This window comes from Scyliorhinus torazame, chromosome 12, assembly GCF_047496885.1.
Source record: "Scyliorhinus torazame isolate Kashiwa2021f chromosome 12, sScyTor2.1, whole genome shotgun sequence".
In the NCBI taxonomy this organism is placed as follows: Eukaryota; Metazoa; Chordata; class Chondrichthyes; order Carcharhiniformes; family Scyliorhinidae; genus Scyliorhinus; species Scyliorhinus torazame.
This window is the reverse complement of record NC_092718.1, coordinates 148,457,136-148,479,271: the sequence shown is the minus strand read 5'-3', so window position 1 is coordinate 148,479,271 and position 22,136 is coordinate 148,457,136. Positions and strand designations below refer to the sequence as shown.

Here is a 22,136-nt window from a genome sequence, read left to right as displayed (position 1 = left end):
AATACCTTGATGTATTTCAAGGTATTGGTACGTTACTTTTTCAGTACAAAAGTCAACTGAAGACTGATGCCAAATCAGTAATCCATCCACCTAGACGTGTACCTGCTCCTCTTAAAGACAGACTGAAGGCTGAACTTTCAAGACTACAAGTACAAGGTATCATATCAAAGATTACTCAACCTACTGACTGGGTTAGCTCCCGAGTCTGCGTGAAAAAAACCTACAGGTGAGATAAGAATCTGTATGGATCCGAAGGATCTCAATCGCAACATAAAAAGAGAGCATTATCCAATACCAAAGATGGAAGACATTACTGCAGAGATGGCCAATGCCAGAATTTTTACCAAACTTGATGCGTCTCAAGGGTTTTGGCAGATGCAACTAGAAGATTCCAGTAAACGTCTCTGTACTTTTAATACACCTTTCGGAAGGTACTGTTTTAACAGGAAGCCCTTTGGAATTATCTCAGCTTCGGAAATTTTTCACAGAACGATGGAACAAATGACCAAGAACATTTCATAGATTTCATAGAATTTGCAGTGCAGAAGGAGGCCATTCGGCCCATCGAGTCTGCACCGGCTCTTGGAAAGAGCACCCTACCCAAGGTCAACACCTCCACCCTATCCCCATAACCCAGTAACCCCACTCAACACTAAGGGCAATTTTGGACACTAAGGGCAATTTATCATGGCCAATCCCCCTCACCTGCACATCTTTGGACTGAGGGAGGAAACCGGAGCACCCGGAGGAAACCCACACACACTCGGGGAGGATGTGCAGACTCCGCACAGACAGTGACCCAAGCCGGAATCGAACTTGGACCCTGGAACTGTGAAGCAATTGTGCTATCCACAATGCTACCGTGCTGCCCCAAACATAGAAGGTATTTGGATTTATGTTGACGCCATCATTGTCTGGTCAACAACACCTGAAGAGCATATGAAAGGTTTTCGGGAAGTATCGAAAAGAATACATGAATATGGTTTGAAGCTAAACAAAGCCAAACGCATGTTTGCCGCCTCCTCTTTGAAATTCTTAGGTGGCATCATCACAGCTGAAGGAATAAAACCAGATCAAGATAAAGTGCAAGCCATCAAGGCAATGCAAATTCCTAAAGACAAGAAGGCAGTCTTGCACTTTCTCGTATTTGTCAACTTTCTTGGAAAGTTTATTTCAAATCTAGTTAACAGAACAGCTGCTCTACGCCAACTAATTAGAAAGAGCACAGATTTCATCTGGACTGAAAAACATAGCAAAGAATGGACAGATTAAAAAAAAATAAAAAAATTTTGAGTACCCAATTATTTTTTTTCCAATTAAGGGGCAATTTTAGCGTGGCCAATCCACCTAACCTGCACATCTTTGGGTTGTGGGGGATGAAACCCACGCAGACATGGGGAGAATGTGCAAACTCCACAGGGAGAATGGACAGATTTAAAACAACAATTGATACAACTTCCGTGCTTATCATTTTTTGATCCTACAAGACCTACTAAAATCTCAACAAATGCTAGTAAAAATGGCATACGTGCTGTTTTACTTCAACTATACCATTTCAATAATTGGGTTCCTATTGCCTACGCATCAAGATGCATGACTGAGACTGAGTGTAGGTACGCCCAAATTGAAAAGGAGTGTCTTGGGCTAGTTACTGGGATTTCCAAATTCCGCGACTATGTTTATGGTCTCCCCAAGTTCACAGTAGAAACTGACCATCGCCCACTTGTACACATCATTGAACAAAACTTGAATGATATGAGTCCCAGACTTCAACGTCTGATGATGAAATTAAGAAGATATGATTTCACACTAAAATATACACCAGGTTAAATATACACCGTATCTAGATCAGTCAACACTGACATTATTCCAGAACAATCGATAAATGATGTTGATTTTCAACTGCAATTATTCAGAGAGCTACTTCCTGTCTTTGATGTCAATTTTCAAATTTGCATTGAAACACTGAAAGATGCTACTTTGATGAAAGTCATGCATCATCTTCAGTAAGGATGGCCGAAAGATAATTGTCCACAATACCAAAGCATTCAGTCAGAACTGACTATTGTAGATGGTATACTGCTGAGACAAGATCGCATTGTGATTCCACAAAGCATGAGGTCTGAAATGCTTTTGAGACTTCATGAGGGTTATCTAGGCATTGAAAAATGTACACGTCGTGCCAGACAGTCAATCTGTTGGCCAGGTATCAACAATGATATCTCGGACATGATATCGTCGTCTTCAACGTGCCAGTCACATCGAAACCATCAATGCAAAGAACCACTGCAACCACGTGATCCTGTAACATTACCTATAACATTCAGGGCATTTAAAAGTTTATTGGATAAACATATGGATGATAATGGTATAGTGTAGGTTAGATGGCTTTTGTGTCGGTGCAACATCGTGGGCCGAAGGGCCTGTACTGCGCTGTATTGTTCTATGTTCTATTACCATGGATCAAGGTTGGTGCTGACCTCTTTCATTTATTTGGTAAGGGCTATCTCGTAGTCATTGACTATTTTTCCAATTTTCCTGAACTAGTGAAATTGAACAACATCCACATCCAGTACTGTCATAAAGGCATGCAAGGATATATTTGCCAGGCATGGCATTCCTCGTATCATCATGTCTGACAATGGCCCATGTTTCTCAAGTCACGAATGGCAAGAATTCTCATTGAGTACAATTTTGAACATGTAAGTTCAAGCCCTAGTTTTCCACAGTCCAATGGAAAAGCAGAGAAAGGTGTTCACATTATGAAACAGCTACTTACTAAATCAAAAGATTCTCAATGTGATTTTTATCTAGCTTTACTCAATTACAGGACATCATCTTTATCAACAGGATTACCTCTATCTCAAATGTTATACAATAGAATTTTGAGGACCACTCTACCTCAGTTACATTTTCCTGATCCTGAACAACGTTGCACTGTGAAGAAAATTCAACAACAGAAACTGAAGCAGAAAATACTTTGATCGCGGACTTCCGGGTGCGGCGATGACCAGCTGAGTCGCACGTTTCGGCAGCTCCCTGTGAAACGGACTTTTGGGCTCTTGATAGGAGCCCCAACGGCAATTTTGACGGCTAAAAACACTGTGCGGTAAACCAGAAGGGAATCCCCCCCGGATACGGATGAAAAAAGGAGGAGAAAGTGGCCGGATTGCAGTGGATCCTTTAGAACAGCGGCAAGGAAGGCAAGCAAAAACCAAGATGGCGTCGGAAGGTGGCAGTTTAACATGGGGCCCTGAACAACAAGAGTTCTTGAAATGCTGTGTGGAAGAGCTCAAAAAGGAAATGAAGAAAGAGCGGTTGGCCCCGATACTACAGGCGATCGAAGGGCTAAAGGGGGAACAAAAGACCCAGGAGCGGGAGCTTCGGGTTGTGAAGGCAAAGGCAGCCGAGAATGAGGACGACATACAGGGCCTGGTGGTGAAGACGGAGACGCATGAGGCACATCAGAAACGATGTGTGGAAAGGTTGGAGGCAGTGGAGAACAACGCAAGGAGGAACAACCTGAGGATTCTTGGTCTTCCTGAAGGTGCGGAGGGAGCGGGCGTCGGGGCATATGTGAGCACGATGCTGCACTCGTTAATGGGAGCGGAGGCCCCGGCGGGTCCGTTGGAGGTGGAGGGAGCATACCGAGTGATGGCGCGAGGACCGAGAGCAGGAGAAATTCCCAGAGCCATAGTGGTGAGATTCCTCCGTTTTAAGGATAGAGAAATGGTCCTTAGATGGGCAAAGAAAACTCGGAGCAGTAAATGGGAGAACGCGGTGATCCGCGTTTATCAAGACTGGAGTGCGGAGGTGGCGAGAAGGAGGGCGAGCTTTAGTCGGGCCAAGGCGGTGCTTCATAAAAAGAAGATAAAATTTGGAATGCTGCAACCGGCAAGACTGTGGGTCACATATCGAGGGAGGCACCACTACTTTGAGACGGCGGATGAAGCGTGGACTTTTATTGTGGAAGAAAAACTGGAATGAGCGGGTCATTAAAAAGAACATTTGAACAAAGTGGTGGGGCGAATGTGGGGGGCGAAGAGGGGGGTTAAAAAGGGGGGAAAGAGGAGTTTTATGTACTAATCCTGCGATGTGGTAACTTTTCTATCTTCCACAGGTGGTGATGGGGGGAGGAGGGGAGGTGGAGGAGATGGGGCGTTGGCCATTGGGGGCGGGGCCAAGGGAGAAGCGCGGGCTTGGTTCCCGCGCTATGATAATCATGGCGGGAATAGAGAAGCAGGAAGGAGGGGGCGTCGCACGGTGCGAGCCGAGGTCACGGGGGGAAGCCGAGGTCGGCCAGAGTTGACTGACTTCTGGGAGCAACATGGGGGGAGTAATTACGCTAGCGGGGGATCTAGCGGGGGGGGTGGGAGGGGGGAATTACTGGGCTGGGGGAGATACAGCTGCGTGGGAACCGGGTGAGGAGCTGGAAAAAGGGGATGGCTAATCGACAAGGGGGGGGGTAGGAAGCCCCCCAACCCGGCTGATCCCGTGGAACGTGAGAGGGCTGAACGGGCCGATAAAGAGGGCACGGGTACTCGCACACCTTAAGAAACTTAAGGCAGATGTGGTTATGTTACAGGAAATGCACCTGAAACTGATAGACCAGGTTAGGCTACGCAAAGGATGGGTGGGGCAGGTGTTCCATTCGGGGCTAGATGCGAAAAACAGGGGGGGTGGCTATATTAGTGGGGAAGCGGGTAATGTTCGAGGCAAAGACTATAGTGGCGGATAACGGGGGCAGATACGTGATGGTGAGTGGCAAACTACAGGGGGAGACGGTGGTTTTGGTAAACGTATATGCCCCGAACTGGGATGATGCCAATTTTATGAGGTGGATGCTAGGACGCATTCCGGACCTAGAGATGGGAAAGCTGATAATGGGGGGAGATTTTAATACAGTGTTGGAACCAGGGTTGGATAGGTCGAAGTCCAGGACTGGAAGGAGGCCGGCAGCAGCCAAGGTACTTAAAGATTTTATGGAGCAGATGGGAGGTGTAGACCCGTGGAGATGTAGCAGACCTAGGAGTAAGGAGTTCTCGTTTTTCTCCTATGTCCATAAAGTCTACTCGCGAATAGACTTTTTTGTGCTGGGAAAGGCGTTGATTCCGAAGGTGAGGGGAACGGAGTATACGGCTATAGCCATTTCGGATCACGCTCCACACTGGGTAGACTTGGAGATAGGGGAGGAAACAGGAGGGCGCCCACCCTGGAGAATGGACATGGGACTAATGGCAGATGAGGGGGTGTGTCTAAGGGTGAGGGGTGCATTGAAAAGTACTTGGAACTCAATGATAATGGGGAGGTCCAGGTGGGAGCGGTCTGGGAGGCGCTGAAGGCGGTGGTTAGAGGGGAGCTGATATCAGTAAGGGCACATAAAGGGAAGCAGGAGAGTAAGGAACGGGAGCGGTTGCTGCAAGAACTTTTGAGGGTGGACAGACAATATGCGGAAGCACCGGAGGAGGGACTGTACAGGGAAAGGCAAAGGCTACATGTAGAATTTGACTTGCTGACTACTGGCACTGCAGAGGCACAATGGAGGAAGGCACAGGGTGTACAGTACGAATATGGGGAGAAGGCGAGCAGGTTGCTTGCACACCAATTGAGGAAAAGGGGAGCTGCGTGGGAAATAGGGGGAGTGAGGGATGAGGAAGGAGAGATGGAGCGGGGAGCGGAGAGAGTGAATAGAGTGTTCAAGACATTTTATAAAAAATTATATGAAGCTCAACCCTCGGATGGGAGGGAGAGAATGATGGGCTTCTTGGATCGGCTGGAATTTCCCAAGGTGGAAGAGCAGGAAAGGGTGGGACTGGGAGCACAGATCGAGGTAGAAGAAGTGGTGAAAGGAATTAGGAGCATGCAGGCGGGAAAGGCCCCGGGACCGGATGGATTCCCAGTCGAATTCTATAGAAAATATGTGGACTTGCTCGCCCCGGTATTGACGAGGACCTTTAATGAGGCAAAGGAAAGGGGACAACTGCCCCCGACTATGTCTGAAGCAACGATATCGCTTCTCTTAAAGAAGGAAAAGGACCCGCTACAATGCTGGTCCTATAGATCTATTTCCCTCCTAAATGTAGATGCCAAGACCCTGGCCAAGGTAATGGCAATGAGAATAGAGGAATGTGTCCCGGGGGTGGTCCACGAGGACCAAACTGGGTTTGTGAAGGGGAGACAGCTGAACATGAATATACGGAGGCTGTTAGGGGTAATGATGATGGCCCCACCAGAGGGGGAAACGGAGATAGTAGTGGCGATGGATGCCGAGAAAGCATTTGATAGAGTGGAGTGGGATTATTTGTGGGAGGTGTTGAGGAGATTTGGTTTTGGAGAGGGGTATGTTAGATGGGTGCAGCTGTTGTATAGGGCCCCGATGGCGAGCGTGGTCACGAATGGACGGGGATCTGCATATTTTCGGCTCCATAGAGGGACAAGGCAGGGATGCCCTCTGTCCCCATTATTGTTTGCACTGGCGCTTGAGCCCCTGGCGATAGCGTTGAGGGGTTCCAAGAAGTGGAGGGGAGTACTTAGAGGAGGAGAAGAACACCGGGTATCTTTGTATGCGGACGATTTGCTACTATACGTGGCAGACCCGGCGGAGGGGATGCCAGAAATAATGCGGATACTTGGGGAGTTTGGGGATTTTTCAGGGTATAAATTGAACATGGGGAAAAGTGAGTTGTTTGTGGTGCATCCAGGTGAGCAGAGTAGAGAAATAGAGGACCTACCGTTGAGGAAGGTAACAAGGGACTTTCGTTACCTGGGGATCCAGATAGCCAAGAATTGGGGCACATTGCATAGGTTAAATTTAACGCGGTTGGTGGAACAAATGGAGGAGGATTTCAAGAGATGGGATATGGTATCCCTGTCACTGGCAGGGAGGGTGCAGGCGGTTAAGATGGTGGTCCTCCCGAGATTCCTCTTTGTGTTTCAGTGCCTCCTGGTGGTGATCACGAAGGCTTTTTTTAAAAGGATTGAAAAGAGCATCATGGGTTTTGTGTGGGCCGGGAAGACCCCGAGAGTGAGGAAGGGATTCTTACAGCGTAGCAGGGATAGGGGGGGGCTGGCACTACCGAGCCTAAGTGAGTATTATTGGGCCGCTAATATTTCAATGGTAAGTAAGTGGATGGGAGAGGAGGAGGGAGCGGCGTGGAAGAGATTAGAGAGGGCGTCCTGTAGGGGGACTAGCCTACAGGCTATGGTGACAGCCCCATTGCCGTTCTCACCGAGGAACTACACCACAAGCCCGGTGGTGGTGGCTACACTGAAGATTTGGGGACAGTGGAGACGGCATAGGGGAAAGACTGGAGCCTTGGGGGGGGTCCCCGATAAGAAACAACCATAGGTTTGCCCCGGGGGGAATGGGTGGGGGATATGGAATGTGGCAAAGAGCAGGGATAACGCAACTGAAAGATCTGTTTGTGGATGGGAAGTTCGCGAGTCTGGGAGCGCTGACCGAGAAATATGGGTTGCCCCAAGGGAATGCATTCAGGTATATGCAACTGAGGGCTTTTGCGAGGCAACAGGTGAGGGAATTCCCGCAGCTCCCGACACAAGAGGTGCAGGACAGAGTGATCTCAAAGACATGGGTGGGGGATGGTAAGGTGTCAGATATATATAGGGAAATGAGGGACGAAGGGGAGACTATGGTAGATGAACTAAAAGGGAAATGGGAAGAAGAGCTGGGGAGGAGATCGAGGAGGGGCTGTGGGCAGATGCCCTAAGCAGGGTAAACTCGTCGTCCTCGTGTGCCAGGCTAAGCCTGATTCAGTTTAAGGTATTACACAGGGCGCATATGACTGGAGCCCGGCTCAGTAAATTTTTGGGGGTGGAGGATAGGTGTGCGAGGTGCTCGAGAAGCCCAGCGGATCATACCCATATGTTTTGGTCATGCCCGGCACTACAGGGGTTTTGGATGGGGGTGACAAAGGTGCTTTCAAAAGTAGTGGGGGTCCGGGTCGAACCAAGCTGGGGGTTGGCTATATTTGGGGTTGCACAAGAGCCGGGAGTGCAGGAGGCGAGAGAGGCCGATGTTTTGGCCTTTGTGTCCCTAGTAGCCCGGCGCAGGATATTGTTAATGTGGAAAGAAGCCAAGCCCCCGGGGGTGGAGACCTGGATAAATGACATGGCAGGGTTTATAAAGCTAGAGCGGATTAAGTTCGTCCTAAGGGGGTCGGCTCGAGGGTTCACCAGGCGGTGGCAACCGTTCGTCGAATACCTCGCAGAAAGATAGATGGAATGGAAAAAAGAAGGCAGCAGCAGCAGCCCAGGATCGGGTGGAGGGGGGGGGGGGGGGGGGGTGGAGGAGGAGGAACCAGAAGGACTCTCAGGGTTGTTAATATATACTGTATAATATGTATAGGTCGTTGCGACAGATAATTATATATTGGACTGTTAAATTATATTTTTGGAGAGTGTTACTTGTGATAAGGCAGTTGCCAATTAGGGTTAGTTTTCATTTTTGTTATTTATTATTTATTCATTTTTTTTTATAAAATAGATCATTGTTATTTGTGTTGTTATAATATTGTGTAAAGGATGCACAATGTACTGTGTTGGTTGACCAAAAATTTTCAATAAAATATTTATAAAAAAAAAAGAAAATACTTTGATCAACATTCAAAAGAATTGTCTAACCTATCTGAGGATGATGCTGTTAGATTACGACTTCCTGAAGGAGGTTGGCCTGACATTGCTCGCATAATTAGGCAATTTTCTCCAAGATCTTATCTGATAAGAACTTCAGATGGAAACATTCTGAGAAGAAATAGAAGAGACCTACTTTGTCACAGATACTGTGAAGATTTTTCCTAATCTTGATTTGAACCAGACTATCTCAAAACAAATTGAACACCAAATGCATTCAAATTTGATCATCAATAAAGACATTAAAGCTTCTTCATCACCTTTGACGTTAAGAAGATCGACAAGGAGAAGACCCAATCATCTGAATTTGTGAACTTTTACATGATTCCAGTTGATTACTGTACATTGTATACTGCATTTCATATGTAACTACATTTTCTTTTAATATTTCCAAGAAAATGTTAAAAAAAGGTGGATGTAGTGATATCTGTATATGAATATACATGCTCAATGTATGTAAATGTAGTACAGTTAATTCAACACTAGATGTCTCACTATCAGATGGTATAAGAAAAACTTTCCCGCTCTTTCTGAGAGTGCGCTTCAGGAGAGTGAACAGACGAGACATATGAAATGAAATGAAAATCGCTTCTTGTCACAAGTAGGCTTCAATGAAGTTACTGTGAAAAGCCCCTAGTCGCCACATTCCGGCGCCTTATTACATTGTACAGTTAGTTATCTTTACTGTATTTTACTAGTTGAGTATTAAGTACAAAGGACTCTCAGAATATTATTTATATTACTCATTAAATTAGTTCTCTTTAAAAGAAGACTATTGTTTATTTCATCAACTTGGCTGGTTCAAAGAGTAACATATATATTCCGTAAAGTAATATAACATTGTGTATCAAAACAAACTTTATTACTAACACAGTATTAAAATATCTTTAACATCAGACAAGAAAATAGCTTACAGTTATCCCTTAAATAATGCTAATCAATACAGTGACACAATGACCCTTAACTGCTATCTTTACTTCCACTCAAACAACAAAATCATCTCAGATCGCAATCCACTTTTAAACACAGTTAGCACTCAGGAATACTTGCTGTACAGTGATGTCTTGAAACTCCAGTTTGAAAAAGAGACAGCTTTTGAGACTGCTCTAAAGAAAGAGACCTGACCCTGTTCGAACAATGCAGGATCTTTAGCGGAAATCATTTACAGCTAGACTTCCAGCTCCCAACTAAAACTAAACCCTTAACACCTGACTGCTTAAACCCATGGCTCTTCCCATTAACAACATCATCTTACTAATGAACACAATGTCTCTAATTAAATACTCCACGGGGAACCCTCTTAATATAAACAAAAATGCATTAGCCCAACATTTTACGATGCTTTAATTGTCCTTCTGTCTCCCAAAAAGTCTAGCTGTCTTGAAAACCAGGACTTAAAAAAAAATACTACTGCAGCACTCATACACACATTAACCCAGTTATTTAACTGTTACTTCACTAAATAAAAATAATACAATATATCTGAATTCCTACATTCATTACGATTGATAGTAGCAGCCCAAACTGTGTTGTCTAAATGGCTCTTTCCATCTGCAGACCACTTAGGCAGGACAAAAGACACCTCATCCATCGACCAGTCTTACCCAACCTGCTTCTACTTGCCACTGCAAAAAGAGAAATCATCAGAATTAATGGGAAGAATGTTGCTGCTTATGATATAGCATTGAGTTGATGTCTGGTTGTAAGTCGGACAACTTCAGCCTCATATCGGGCTGAAGCCAGCTTCTCTCTTGTCTTCTGCCATAAGTTTTGAAAACCCGATCTCTCAGTTATATGTTATACTAATGACTGCTTGTGCAGCACTCTCTGAAGCCTGTCTGACTGTTTGACATCATGCAAGTTGTGGGAATGGAGGTTCTGGCCTGTCCTCTCATATGCCCTCGGCTGTGGCATTCATTGTGCATCAGTGGCTTGCATCTTGGATCAGCCCCTTGACCAATTGGAAGAGTACACTTTGAGAACCACTGGGTTAGAGAACAAAGGTTGTGAATGTTTTTCAGAATTGTAAAAGAACAAGGTCAACCTGCCGAAATATCTTTTTAAGTTTTATGTTTCGGCCTTCATCTCCACATTTGGTGCAAATTTGCACGAAAATCAAAATGTTCCAGTTTTCCTCCACTTTCACCATAAATGCAAAACAGTTTTTCTTCAAACTGCATTTGGAAAAAAAAGTGTCCTGGGAGACGAGGGTAATGAATGCTGTTTCCATTTTACACCCTCTGTGAAGTTGAGCTCATCAAAAACTCTGCTGCATAACTTGCACCAATTCCTGTTTGTCCTTTGCCTCTGACTTCAATTGGCTCCTGGTTGAGCAACACCTCGATTTAAAAAAATCTCATCTTTGTCTTGAAATCACTCCATAATTCCGACCCTCCTATCATCAGCCCCACAGTCTTCCGAGACATCTGTGCTTCTCTAATTCTGGCTACATGCAGATCCCCATTTTCATCACCGCCATCAGCGGCTGTGCCTTCAGTTGCCAAGGGCTTAAGCTCTGGAATTCTGTTGCTAAACCTCTCTGCTCTCTCTCTCTCTCTCTTTTCAGATTCTGCTCAAAGCCTAACTCTTTGACACAGGACCCTAACATTTCCTTATCTGGCTTGTCAAATTTGATTTGATAACCTCCTGTGAAATGCTTTTGGACATCTTACTATGTATAAAGGTGCTTTTTAAATGCAAGGTGTTGTTGTTCTACGTGATGCAAAGCTAATCTGGGGTGGTGATGTTTTTTTTGAGTAATTCTTTATCTTTTTTCAGATGTTGGTACATCAGTTTTTTTAATACATGTTTGTTTATCGTATGACGGCTGAAAACAGTTTCTGACCTTGTCTTTGTGTCTGCAGTTATCATCAGCAGTTGGAGGGCTGTGGAAAGGAACGGTGGAATGAGCTACGACAGGCTTACTACAATCTTGTGTTGCTCCTGGTCAATGCTGTCTGTCACTTTAAATCAAAGAAAGATTGGTAGGTACTCACGCCCACTCGATATTGAACTGCAACGATTTTTGCATGTAGTTATAATAATCTTTATTAGTGTCACAATAACACTGCAGTGAACGTACTGTGAAAATCCCCTAGTCGCCACTCTCCGGCGCCTGTTCGGGGACACAGAGGGAGAATTCAGAATGTCCAATTCACCTAACAAGCACGTCTTTCGGGACTTGTGGGAGGAAACCGGAGCACATGGAGGAAACCCACGCAGACACGGGGAGAACGTGCAGACTCCGCACAGACGGTGACCCAAGCAGGGAATCGAACCTGGGACCCTGCCGCTGTGAAGCAACAGTGCTAACCACTGTGCTACTGTGCCGACCATCTTCCCCATGCGCTATAGGGCAGGACTATGGGAGGACATCAGAGGCTTCCAATTTCAGAGTTTTGTTGTACTTTTTCTGCACAACACTTAATTCTTTAACTTGCTGTCTGTCTCCCATCTTTTTCTAAATTGTGATTGGTTGTTGATGCAGCTGTTATTTTGGTGTCCTCATTGTCTTGGCTTAAAGGCTTTTCCACGTTTACAGTCCTTTGGCTGCTGGGCTCCAGATTTTGGATATGTGCTGCATAAACATGGATGTTCAGTTCCTGGAATCTGACATTTTGCAAACCCTTTTGTGGGGTTGTTCATCATCATTTTTGCTTTCTATCCAGACACTTTCAAAGTGTTAACGGCATTGAAATGTTGTCTATCAGAGATATCTGACAGTAAGTACTTAACTGTAGCTGGAAGACCTTCACAACTAAGAGATTGCTATCTAATATATTGGCGCAGAGTACCACTGTCAAACAGCCAGAATCTGAAAAATTCATTGCATCTTAATCTTTACCATTCAAATCCTTCAAAGCTTTCAAAGAAAATCTCCTATTTTAAAGGTCTGGTTACACAATATATAAAGATTTTAGAATTTGAGACTACAACTGTCATAGTCTCATTTCTAGCTCTTCCATTGAATGTACAGCACAGAGACGGAACATTGAGACCAAATGGTCCCTGTCTGTGTTTGTATTTCACTTGAGCTGCGTTCTATTTCATTCAACCCTATGTGCATTTCTATTTCATGTGCTTATCTACCTTCCCCTTAAATTCAGATATATTGACCTCAACTACTCCATGTGGTAGCAAGTTCCATATTCTAATATTCTGGATAAGGTGGTTCCTCCTGAGTTCTGTTTTAGATTTATTAATTACCATTGTATATTGATGGCTACTCCGCCACAAGTAGAAACAATCTCTACATCTAGCCTATCAAATTCCTTCACAATTTGTTCAGGTCAGCCCTCTATTCCAAAGAAAAGAACCAAGCCTATTCAATCTTTCCTGATAGTTATAACATCTAGTTTCTTCCCTTTTGAATGCCTATATTATATTTTTTGTTTTTAGATCTGTCTTACAAAACATCTTTACTCTTCTCTCTGGTCAACGAGAATAGTGAGCATTTTGAAGATGGGTGGGCTGAAGGGGAGACAAGTCCTCAACTGGTTCAACTCACTGAGATGACCGATGAAACAGAGCTTGCATTCTCAAGGGCTTTGGGGCGAGGGGAAAAGTCTGATCATAACCAGTTGTAATCGTCTTGTCTCTGAAACAATTTGGGAATTGTTCGTTCTTTTAGGATGAGATTTGAAATTGGTAAATCTTTGGGCTGTGATCTTTTTTTTCTTTTATAAATTTAGAGTATCCAATTCATTTTTTCCAATTAAGGGCCAATTTAGCGAGGCCAACCCACCTACCCAGCACACCTTTGGGTTGTGGGGGTGAAACCCACACAAACACAGAGAGAATGTGCAAACTCCACACGGCCAATGACCCAGAACCGGGATCGAACCTGGGACCTCGGCGTCGTGAGGCAACAGTGCTAACCACTGCGCCACCGTGCTGCCCTTTTGGGTTGTGATGCTAAGAGATTTGAAAAGAATTTCTTTCCTGAGCTTTGCCACATTGGATGTGGAATGTAGCATCTTTTGCCTTTCCATTCTGGTATGTGGTATGCATCTGGAAGAATAGTATGTGATACACCAAGTTCCAGATATGTTGATAGTTGAAGATTGGTATCTTGGTTGTAAGGTCTACCTGAGGTGAGAGTCAGTTGACTTGACAACTCTTCCTGTTGGCCTAAACATACGGTCTTGTTGGGCAGTTCAATTCTTAACTCAGCCAACAATGCACGTGTTTTGGCTGTTGTAAGGATCAGCCCATGAGGTGAAATTTTCCTTTGCCAATGGCAAATATTTTTGTTGCCTTGGAAAAAATTACACACCGTGGCTTAAGCCTGACTAGGTTCTTCTGATTCTGGGCAAGAAACTCCTTACCACTACCAAGGCATAATATTCCAGCAGCCATTGCAATTTAAATTAATTTGGCAGCTGTTGGAACAAAGAACAAAGAAAAGTACAGTACAGTGACAGTCCCTTCGTCCCTCCGAGCCTGCGTCGATCATGCTGCCCGTCTAACCTAAAACCTTCTACACTTCCAGGTTCCGAATCCCTCTATTCCCATGCTATTCATGTATTTGTCAAGATGCCCCTTAAATGTCACTATTGTACCTGCTTCCACACCACCTCTGGCAGTGAGTTTCAGGCACCCATAACCCACTGTGTCAAGTAAATGTCTCCCGCACATCTCCTCCAAACTTAGCCACTCGCACCTTAAACCCATGTCCCCTAGTAATAGAAACATAGGAGCAGGAGGAGGCAATTCGGCCCTTCGAGCCTGCACTGCCATTCATCACGATCATGGCTGATCATCCAACTCAAATGCCTAATCCTGCTTTCTTCCCATAACCCTTGATCCCATTCGCCTCAAGTGCCATATCTAGCTGCCTCTTGAGTGTATTCAATGTCTTAGCCTCAACTACTTTCTGTGGTAATTAATTCCACAGGCTCACCATTCTTTGGGTGAAGATCTCTGTCCTAAATGGTCTACCCCGAATCGTCAAACTGTGACCCCTCGTTCTGGACACACCCACCATTGGGAACATCCTCCCTGCATCCACCCTATCTAGTCCTGTTAGAATTTTATAAGTCTCTATGAGATTCCCCCCCCCCCCCCCCCCCCCCCCCCCCCCCCTCATTCATCTGAACTCCAACGAAAACAATCCTAACCTAGTCAATCTCTCCTCGTATGACAGTCCTGCCATCCCTGGAATCAGTCTGGTAAACCTTCGCTGCACATCCTCGAGAGCAAGAACATCTTACCTCAGAAAAAGAGACCAAAACTGCACACAATATTCTAGGTGTGGCCTGACTAAGGCTCTGCATAATTGCAACAACACATCCCTGCTCCTGTGCTCGAAACCTCTTGTAATGAAGGCCAACATACCATTCGCCGTCTTTATCGCCTGCTGCACCTGCATGCTTACCTTCAGCGACTGGTGCACAAGGACACCCAGGTCCCGCTAGACACTCACCTCTCCCAATTTACAGCCATTCAGGTAGTAATCTGCCTTCTTGTTTTTGCTTCCAAAGTGAACAACCTCACATTTATCCAAATTATACTGCATCTGCCATTGATTTGCCCACTCGCCCAACCTGTCCAGATCATGCTGAAGGATCTTTGCATCCTCATCACAGTTCACCCTCCGACCCAACTTGGAATCATTTGCTAACTTTGAGATGTTACATTTTGTTCCCTCGTCCAAATCATTACTGCATATTGTGAATAGCTGGGTCCCAGCAACGATCCCTGTGGCACCCCACTAGTTTTTGCCTGCCAATTTGAAAAGGACCTGTTAATTCCTACTCATTGTTATCTTTCTGCTAACCGGTTTTATATTCATCTCAATACACTTCCCTCAAACTGTTCCACCTTGTCTGAGGAAGGATGTTCTTGCTATGGTGGGAGTGCATCGAAGGTTTACCAGGTTGATCCTGGCAAGGCGGGACTGTCATGTGAGGAGAGACTAAGTAGGTTCAGATTATATTCATTGGAGTTTGGAAGAGTGATAGAAACTTAGAATTTAAGGATTAGACAGGGTCGGTTCATAAAGAATGGTCTCAATGGTGGAGAGTCCAGAAGTAGGGGTCCTGTTTGAGGATAAGGGATACACCTTTTAGGACTAAGGTTAGGAGAAATGTCTTAATCTGTGGAATTCACTACCACAAAGTGGGGAGGCAGTGGTGTAGTGGTATTATTACTGAACTTGTAATCCAGAGACCCAGGGTAATGTTCTGGAGACCTGGGTTCGAATCCCACCAGAACAGTTGGTGGAATTTGAATTCAATAGAAAAAAATCTGGAATTTATAAAAAAAAGTCTAATAACCATGAAACCATTGTCAATTGTCATGAAAACCCATCTGGTTTACTCATGTCCTTTAGGGAAGGAAATATGTCGACTTACTTGGTCTGGCCTACATGTGACTCCAGATCCACAGCAATGTGGTTGACTCTTAAATGTCCTCAGGGATGGGCAATAAATGCTGGCCCAGCCAGCGATGCCCACATCCCAATGAACGAATAAAGAAAACAAAGTAGTTGAGTCAAAAACATTGTAATTTCATGAAGGAATTAGATATAGCTCTTGGGGCTAAAGGGATCAAGGGAGATGGGAGGAAGGTGGGATCAGGGTATTGAACTTGATGATCAGCCATACTACTGAATGGCAGAGCAGGTCGAAAGGACGAATGGCACCCTCCTACTTCTATTTTCTGTGCATGTATGTACATTTTAATGAGGTCTTACAACCTCTAAAGTTAACGAGAGGGGTTAAAAGCTGTTGAAGGCTTTGATTCAGGAAAAAAAACAGGCACAGGAAAGTTGAGAGAGAGGGGGCTTCGACCGTGGGTCAGAGAGCGAAGGCAAGGAATTTAATCTCTCAGAGAAGAAAAACTGAGAGGTTAGTGGGACAGTGGTTAACTGAATAATCAAGTTATCGGGCTCCCTAAACTGATCAGTTTAGTGGAGGTGCTCCTGGAATACTGAGTCTGGGGAACTTATTTGTTTACTCTGCAGTTGAAGAAACAGTGAGCTCAATATTTGGGACATGGGAGAGAGATATGAGTTAGATGAGAAGCATCAAATGAATGCTCAAGAATTCACCGAATTGTGCCAGTCCCAAGAAAGAAGCTATTGAGCAAAGCTCGTGATAACTCTTCACTGGTTTGTGTGTCTGTAAAGATATTGTTGGGATAAAGGAATAGTGGGTATTCAAATCGTCATATTGTGTTTGTATTGCGATCTTTCTAACCTTTTTTGTCTGGTGTGTTCACTTTTCCTGTTTTAATGAATATTTTATTCTTTGTATTAAAAGTTTTATCAGCAGACTCCTGAGAGTTTGTCCAGTAACTTCCTCCATGATTTCTAAACAAAAAGTCAGGTGTCTCTCTGGGATCTGACTTGTCCAGTAATAACAGTAGTTCGGATTGTAGCACAAAAGCTTTGGAGACATCTGTTTCGCTGGTGCACTCCCCATGGCAACACCTTGACAAATCTGAGCCCATCTGCCAATCAATTAGCACCTTCTCCTTGTGCAGTATAAATTGTTGTTCTCTGAAAACCTGCATTCCTGTCTCTATCCCGATAAGTGCTCCAACAATGTGATTCTCATCCCAGTTAATATGCAAGTTTGCTACATGTGAGAGCCTTTTTCCTCGGATGGTGATGTCTAGCACGAGGGGACATAGCTTTAAATTGAGGGGAGATAGATATAGGACAGATGTCAGAGGTAGGTTCTTTACTCAGAGAGTAGTAAGGGCGTGGAATGCCCTGCCTGCAACAGTAGTGGACTCGCCAACACTAAGGGTATTCAAATGGTCATTGGATAGATATATGGATGATAAGGGAATAGTGTAGATGGGCTTTAGAGTAGTTTCACAAGTCGGCGCAACATCGAGGGCCGAAGGGCCTGTACTGCGCTGTAATGTTCTATGACTTCCCAAATAGCGGCAGAGTTTATTGAGCTCAAAGTGAACTTAATCCTTTCTTCATATTGTACTTTTGGTTTGCTTTAGGTCTCTACTCCCGGCACTCTCCTGCGTTCAGACCTGTCTGTTGCATCTGCTAGACATGGGCTGGGAGCCACTGGACATGCCCTTCTTCAATGACATCAAGCTGCCTGATCTCTTACTGGCAATGTCACAGGAAAATATCAGTATCCATGACAGTGCTATACAGTGAGTACAGCTGCAGCTGAAATATGTGCAGTAATAATGTTACAGGCAGAATTCAGGTAGTGCAGCCTGGGAATAGCCGGCACTGCGTAAAGGCTGTCGAGCTGCATATTCAAACGTGCTCCAAAAAATTCCATGTAATTATTGATTCCCTGAATATCTATTTAATATATGATGTGTGAAAGACGGACTTTATGCAAGACTGATATTTAAGCAACATTATAAGATAAAATTGTGAACATGTTAAATTGTTTTGAACAGTTTTTCCAGCATCTTTCCAGCAACTGATGTGTATTTCCCTGTTAATTCCTAAAGGATATTCTATGCCTTAGATTTTCTGCAAATGACACAGAATTCACCATCAATGGTTTCTGTGTTGGAACATAGAATCCCTGCAGTACAGAGTGAGGCCATTCAGCCCATAGAGTCTACAGCACCTCCCGGAAAGAGCACTTCACCTAGGCCTACACCCCCACCTTAGCCCCTAACCCCATTTAACCTGCACATATTTTGGACACTTAGCGGCAACTTAGCATGACCAATCCACCTATCCTGCACATCTTTGGACTGTGGGAGAAACCGGAGCACCCGAAGGAAACCCACGCAGAGATGGGTAGAACGTCCAAACTCCATGTTGTACCGTGTTTCTCTTCACGCTAACCATTTTTTCCGTTACAAGCAAAATTATCCAAACTCCCAACAAGCTGTTAATAGTTGCCCCTGATATTCATCACCTTACATGCGAAAGAGTGCCCTGAGGCACTGTCATAACTACATCATTGTCAAATGTTGGGAGATGGGACTGAGGATGTGGTCGGGGAGGGTCTGAAGAGGTCTCTGAGAGTGGGGAGCAATATTGTCTACAAGGAGGAGGTTCCAGAAGATGATCATTGAAACTTGTAACATTGATTTGGTGGGTTAGGAGAAGAGAATTAAATGCCAGAGTTAAAAGACCAGGTTGTGATCCACGAGGCAGGGCTGGAGAAGATTCCAAAGATGGAACGAGGCAGGCCCCTGAGTTTCTATGGGCAAAAATCATTTTGGATTCAGTGTACTGTGAGGATGGAGAGTCAGTAAAGGTTGACGAGGATGAGATGATGAATGAGTGAGATTTCTTTTGGGATGGGGAGATGTGTAAAGAGTATTTGGTAGAGAATGGGAGTGGGATTTGGAGTCTGGGATGATCGGGAAGTGGAATTCAGGAAGGGATGGGGTGATAGGTGAGGGGCATTTTGTACAGATTAGGGTGAAAGGTGCAAAAGCTTTGGTATGAAATGAGAGAGATTCAGTATTAAGTGGGCTTTGGAGCTGAGGGAGTTAGGTGGAGTTCAGGATACAGACCAGGATCGGCACAGGCATCTGAGGGGGGAGCTGTGATGAGATCTAGAGTTGAAGCGTACAGTTTCAAACTCTTGTAAAACCTTTTTTGGGATGTATGGGGGGATTTTCCAGGTCCGCTAGCTAGTGGCGGGATTTGTGACTACCCATTGAATCGAGCGCAGTGCAGAAATCTGGTTTCACGCTGAGCGTCAAACCCGTTGCAAGTCTCCCAATCTGCCCTGCTGGTTTTTCGCCCAGGCTCGGTGGAAAATGTGATGTCCTCATCCACATTCATTTGAATGTAATGATAGAACTCAACAGCCTCCTGTGATGATGCTCCTGCCCCCAGCCAGCTGGGAGTCCCGCTGGCATGAATTTGTCCTGAGAAATTGGGACATAGAAGATACGATTATGAGGAGGCCATTTGGCCCTTCGTTATGATCTTGGCCGATCAGCCAACTCAATAGCTTGATCTCGCCTCCCCCCATATCCTATAATCCGTTTCGCCCCAAGTGCGACATTGAACTGCTTCTTGATAACATACATTGTTTTGGCCTCAACTACTGTCTGTGGTAGCGAATTCCACAGGCTGACCACTCTTTGAGTGAAGAAATTTATTCTCATCTCTGTCCTAAAAGGTTTCTCCCATCCTCAGACTGTGACCCTTAGTTCTGGACACCCCCACCATCTGGAATATCCTTCATGCATCTACCCTGTCGATCCTGTTGGAATTTTATAGATTTCTATGAGATCCCCTCTCATTCCCCTGAACTCCAGCGAATACAATTCTAGCTGACTCAAATTCTCCTCACACATCCTGCCATCCCAGGAATCAGTCTGGTAAACCTTCTCTACACTCCCTCTATACGGAATAACAAGGAAGTTAGACAAAGGAGAACCAGTGGATGTGATTTATTTAGATTTCCAGAAAGCCTTTGACAAGGTGCCGCATAGGAGACTGTTAAATAAGTTAAGAGGCCATGGTGTTCAGGGTAAGATCCTGGCATGGATAGAGGATTGGCTGACTGGCAGAAGGCAGAGAGTGGGGATAAAGCGATCTTTTTCAGGATGGCAGCCGATGACTAGTGGTATACCTCAGGGGTCGATGCTGGGACCACAACATTTCACAATATACATTAATGATCTGGAGGAAGGAACTGAAGGCGCAGTTGCTAAGTTTGCAGATGATACAAAGATCATAGAGGGACAGGTGGTATTGAGGAAGCAGGTGGGCTTCAGAAGGACTTGGACAGGCTAGGATAGTGGGCAAAGAAGTGGCAGATGGAATACAATGTGGAAAAGTGTGAGATTATGCAGTTTGGAAGAAGAAATGGAGGCATAGACTTTTCTAAATGGGAAGATGCTTAGGAAATCAGAAGCACAAAGGGACTTGGGAGTCCTTGTTCACGATTCTCATAAGGTTAATGTGCAGGTTCAGTCGGCAGTTAGGAAGGCAAATGACCAGGGGATGTACTTCTGATGCTATATAAGGCTCTGATCAGACCCCATTTGGAGTATTGTGAGCAGTTTTGGGCCCCGTATCTAAGGAAGGATGTGCTGGCTTTGGAAAGGGTCCAGAGGAGGTTCACAAGAATGATCCCTGGAATGAAGAGCTTGTCGTATGAGGAATGGTTGAGGACTATGGGTCTGTACTCGTTGGAGTTTAGAAGGATAAGGGTGAATCTTATTGAAACTTACAGGATACTGCGTGGCCTGGATAGAGTGGACGTGGAGAGAATGTTTCCACTTATAGGAAAAACTAGAAGCAGAGGACACAATCTCAGACTAAAGGGACAATCCTTTTAAACAGATGAGGAGGAATTTCTTCAGCCAGAGGGTGGTGAATCTGTGGAACTCTTTGCCACAGAAGGCTGTGGAGGCCAAATCACTGAGTGTCTTTAAAACAGAGATAGATATGTTCTTGGTTAATAAGGGCATCAGGGGCTATGGGGAGAAGGCAGGAGAATGGAGATGAGAAAAATATCAGCCATGATTGAATGGTGGAGCAGACTCGATGGGCTGAATGGCCTAATTCTGCTCCTATGTCTTATGGTCTTATAGCAAGAACATCCTTCCTCAGATACGGAGACCAAAACTGCACACACTATTCCAGATGTGGTCTCACCAAAGCCCTGTACAGTTGCTGCAAGACATCCCTGCTCCTGTTCTTGAATCCTCTCTCTATGATGGCCAACATACCACTTGTCTTCATTTCCGCCTGCTGCACCTGCGTGCTTACCTTCAGCGACTGGTGTATAAGGACACCCAAGTCTTGTTGCACATTCACCTCTCCTAATTTATGGCCATTCAGATAATAATCTGCCTTCCCATTTCTATATTTTATTCCAAACATTATTAAATTCTTACATACAAAGGCTTCACTATTTCATACAAACAATTTGTCATTTTTATTTTCATAACCTCACTTTTATCCACATTATACTGTATCTGCCATTTATTTCCCCACTCACTCAACTTGTCTACACACTGAAGGATCTCTGCATCCTTCTCACAGCTCACTCTCCCATCCTGCTTTGTGTCATCTGAAAATTTGGAGATGTTACATTTAGTACCGTCATCCAAATCATTAATACATATGGTGAATAGCTGGGGTCCCAGCACCGAATCATGCAGTACCCCATTAGTCACTGCCTGACATTTGGAAAAAGACTTGTTTATTCCTACTTTTTGTTTCCTGTTGGCAACACATTTTCTATCCATCTCAATACACTGCCCATAATCGCTTATAGTTTCCACGCTAATCTCTTATGTGGGACTTTGCTGAAAGCCTTCAGAAAGTCCAAATAAACAGCATCCACTAGCTCCCCATATCAACTGTACTAGTTACATACTTGAAGAATTCCAGTAGATTTTGTCCAACATTATTTCCCTTTCATAAATCCATGATGACTGTCTGATCTTGGCATTTTTTAAAATGTTCTGCTATAAAATCTTTGATGATGAATTTTCCCTGTTACCGACGTCAGGCTTACTGATCTGTAATTCCCTGTTTTCTCTCTCCCTCTACCCTCCAATCTGTAAGA

The 22,136-nt window shown here is 44.7% G+C and overlaps 1 protein-coding gene across 4 annotated transcripts in view; it reads left to right on the top strand.

The window, feature by feature from the left end:
• The window catches only part of zzef1 (zinc finger, ZZ-type with EF hand domain 1), a 348,514-nt gene that overhangs the window by 170,781 nt on the left and 155,597 nt on the right, over positions 1–22,136 (top strand). For all 4 annotated transcript variants that reach the window (XM_072469157.1, XM_072469156.1, XM_072469159.1 and 1 more), the window contains exons 28-29: positions 11,514–11,633; positions 17,614–17,775. In XM_072469157.1, the coding sequence (XP_072325258.1) occupies positions 11,514–11,633; positions 17,614–17,775 (282 nt within the window). The remainder of the gene's footprint in view (positions 1–11,513; positions 11,634–17,613; positions 17,776–22,136) is intronic.